Below are 3,593 nucleotides of genomic sequence, written 5' to 3' on the forward strand. Positions count from 1 at the left end.
ACACCGCCAAAGGTCTTGAAGTCCAGATTTGCAAAATGTCCATGGATTCATTAGGAAATGAACGACGATGTTAATATCAGAATGGCATGACCACTTTCAATTTTCTTACGTGCCTATCAAACTCTCTAAATATTGCACTAACTTTACACAACAAGTTTACAGGCTCAAGTGTTTGCACAATGATTTTTTTCCATTAGTTACAAAGATATCTTTTAACAGGCCCTTGAATAAAAATGGTCTTGTACCCTTCAACCCTAAATAACTCATGCTAGGTGAAAGAAGGCTCTAATCTTTCAGGTAAATTCTTTCAGTTTCCTCCCTGAATTTCTTCATAGTTTACACCCCTCTACGTATAAAGAATTTAAGTTTTACCTCTAATAAGTCGTTGGGTCTCACTATGTAGTTGTTTAATAGCTTCTTTACTTAACCTTGCTGCTTTCCGCTCCTTAAGGAAAGAAAAGAAAGGCTTCTGAAGTCAGAAAACAAAATATGGGACTATCTAGACTTTCTAAATGGCTTGTTTTTACCTTTCAAACAGAAAGGAGTCAGAATAAAGCAGCCAGATAAAAAAAAAAATATTTAAAATACCAAATCAACAAAAACCTTGGACAGTGTGCATACAAAAAACCATGAGTCACTACAACAGTGGAGATCTTTAAAAAGAAGATTACTTCACCTTCCTTTTTGGTTCTTTTAATACAGGTTCCTCATTCTCATCATCATCGAACACATGTTTGTAGCCTTCACGCTCAGAAAACCGTTCTTTGTTCTACAGTGCATAAAAAGAGATTAATTTGTCTACTAGATACACAGGCACTACGAAGGGTAAACAAGTCAAAAGTAAAAAATAATTGTACAGAATCATCACTGGTCAGCAAAACCAGCAAGTATTCTCATAAACCAACACAAATCCAGCATAATACTTATGGTAGATTTCCAAAACTCCTACTATAGCATTATCTTTATAACTTTCCAGGACAACATCCCTCCATCTTTAAGAACAAAAAGCAAAGGACTCTCCTCTCCTCTGTCACAGCAGCAGAAGTCCACCATGATCAAAAGAGAGTTTTAATACATGCTCAGGTACAATACTTCCCACTAATAACCAATAATCTCGTATCACTATCAAATGTTACCTTGTATTTGTTTATTTTGTTTTTCACTGCTGCTCGTATGGATTCTATCGACTCTTCATCCTCTGGGGGGTAATCGTTTTCCTCTTCTAAGCCATTATCAAAAAGTTCCTTGTCATCAAGAAGACATCCACTGTCATTAAAAGGATACCTCTCACCACCATCTACCTGCTTGCCACAAGAATAAAGTATTTGCGTAATTCATTTCACAAGGTCCCCATTAGTTCTTTGACATTAATTTATGATTACTATCAAAAGGTCTTGATGAAAGAAGTTAGAAAAAGCACATGCCATCTTTAATCTAGCATCTTGCATGTCCTGTAAACCGGTCATATTCACTTTAAAGCACTGCAAAGTTGAAAACGCAGTTGACAGAGCAGTGTTCCCTACATCCATGATCAGTAGAGAACAACAATAATTACTGAAGACCAAAATAGCTCAGAGAGAATAAATTAACCCTTGAAACACACATTTTATAAATAGCAACAATATGCAACGTCCCAAGCAGCCATTTATTTAGACGAGGATTCCAATTTGAAAGTAGCCCAAAGCTTCCTCCAGAAACTAGCACAGCAACGCAGAGAAAAGCTAAAATACCAATCAAAGCAGTTTGTGCATGTAACAAACTCCCAATGAACCCAAAGAACTCCTGCCTGGCTTAACATGCATTGACATTAAATCCTCAAGGGTTAGGGTTTGTACTTTCTTTGCAGATGAAGCTGGTAGACTTATATGGTGTTTTGTGAACTCCTGTGGATATCACACCTGCTGTGGGAATGTGGACACTAGCAATGCTGAAGCATTGCAAGATAATAACCAAATGCAATAGTAAATTTAACTTAGGTGAGAAAACATCTGAGATTTTCTGCTGAAATATATACCTCTGCTCTAGGCTTCTTTTGGTTTTTCAGCTGTTTAATGGACTCAATTCTTCTCTCCTTCTCCTTTCTTCTTCCTGACCTTCCTACACCCTTTTTTGCCGTCTGTTCTTCAAAATCATGTTTACGTTGTTTATGTTTTCTGTACTTTTTCCCAGATTTTAGGGGTCTCTCCTCTTCCAGCTCATTCTCAGGCAAGTCAGACTTTCTGCTTGTTTCAAGGTTTTCAATCTGCAATCGGTCACCAACGTCACTGTCATCACTACCTAGCAGATCTTGGCGAATCCGATGAGATTTCTTGTTCCTCTGGGCAGTAACGTTCTCTTTTTCCTCTCCGTTTCCCTTGTCTCTGCCCAAAGTATCGTTCTGCACAAAAAAGCCGCCATCCTCTCCATCTTCACTCTCACTGTCCTGGAGGACCTTCTTGCTTTTTGCTTTTTTACGTACAAAAATATCTTCCTCTGAATCTGACAAAATATATTAAAAGACAAGAAATGATGCATGCTACAGAGAGAAAAATTCCACAAGTTAATTAACAAATAATCAGTTAAACAAAGTTATAGATCTGTTAAATTTCACAGATGTCAACATCTATAGCAAATCAGCCTGAACTCAAGTTTTCAAAATCCACTTCTCCCTGTAGTGCAGTATATAAATGACCCAAATTGATGTTATAGGTTTTTAACCTTTAAAAAAAGGCAAAGCTGAAAATCCTTCACTGACAGATTAGTGACTTGGCTTGAAATAGTAATAAAACTCACAGTAACTAAAAAGGTACGTAGATTAAGCAAATCGTAAAAAGAAAGGGAAAAAAGCAATTAAGACACATCTCATTTACGATTTCCCTTTCTGTACTGCAAAAAATGCTTTTCAGAGATTTACAGATGTCTGCCCACATTCTGAGCAACAACAAAGGCAGTTTTTATTCCTACAGATCAAGCAATGACAACTTCTTAAAAAGCTATTTATGAAATTAAAAATGCACCATTGAAGGCAGTAACGACCACACACAATTCATGGAAATACTACAGACCTCTGTCATCAAGAGATGCTATCCCCTTGCTGAAGTGACCTGGAGAGGTCGTTTCGCAGCTGCCCTGTCCGCTGTCAGAGTCACTATCAAGGGTTCTCTGCAAGTCTGAATTCAAATCTTCTAACGGTAACTATAAAGCAAAATAAAATTTTCCTTACTATGATAAGCGTTGTTTGTGTAGTAATGACTCTTGGTGCCTAACTTCATTACAAAACCTTGGCTAACCCCTTACACACAATTATATACACATACATTATCATTATATTTTAAGAATTAATCGGTATTTACATGAAGGCATTTACATGAAGGGAGATTACACTATGTCAACTTTTATTAGTATTTAAAGGCGACCTTGCACACAGGAAAAAAACCAGAATCAACATACTGACTGATCTCCACTGATTATTCTTCTTTCATTGGAATGAAAATTTTATTCGCCCACACCCGCATTTCACCTAGATTAGTTAAATAGGGACCAGAAGACACCTGTGGGGATTCTTCAGAAAGGCTCCTCCATGGCAAGGTGCCCGAGCCTGGCGTGCAGGGAAG

At 37.4% G+C, this 3,593-nt stretch overlaps 1 protein-coding gene across 1 annotated transcript in view; it reads right to left on the bottom strand.

Moving 5' to 3' along the window:
* Window positions 1–3,174, bottom strand: part of CLSPN (claspin) — a gene marked incomplete at its 5' end in the record, with an annotated part of 14,662 nt that extends 11,488 nt beyond the window's left edge. The window contains 5 exons of the mRNA XM_009703542.1: window positions 373–445; window positions 677–769; window positions 1,137–1,310; window positions 2,015–2,478; window positions 3,045–3,174. Of these exons, the coding sequence (XP_009701844.1) occupies window positions 373–445; window positions 677–769; window positions 1,137–1,310; window positions 2,015–2,478; window positions 3,045–3,174 (934 nt within the window). The remainder of the gene's footprint in view (window positions 1–372; window positions 446–676; window positions 770–1,136; window positions 1,311–2,014; window positions 2,479–3,044) is intronic.
* Between the last annotated feature and the right edge of the window lie 419 nt (window positions 3,175–3,593).

This window comes from Cariama cristata, unplaced genomic scaffold, assembly GCF_000690535.1.
Source record: "Cariama cristata isolate BGI_N322 unplaced genomic scaffold, ASM69053v1 scaffold22737, whole genome shotgun sequence".
Taxonomy (NCBI): Eukaryota; Metazoa; Chordata; class Aves; order Cariamiformes; family Cariamidae; genus Cariama; species Cariama cristata.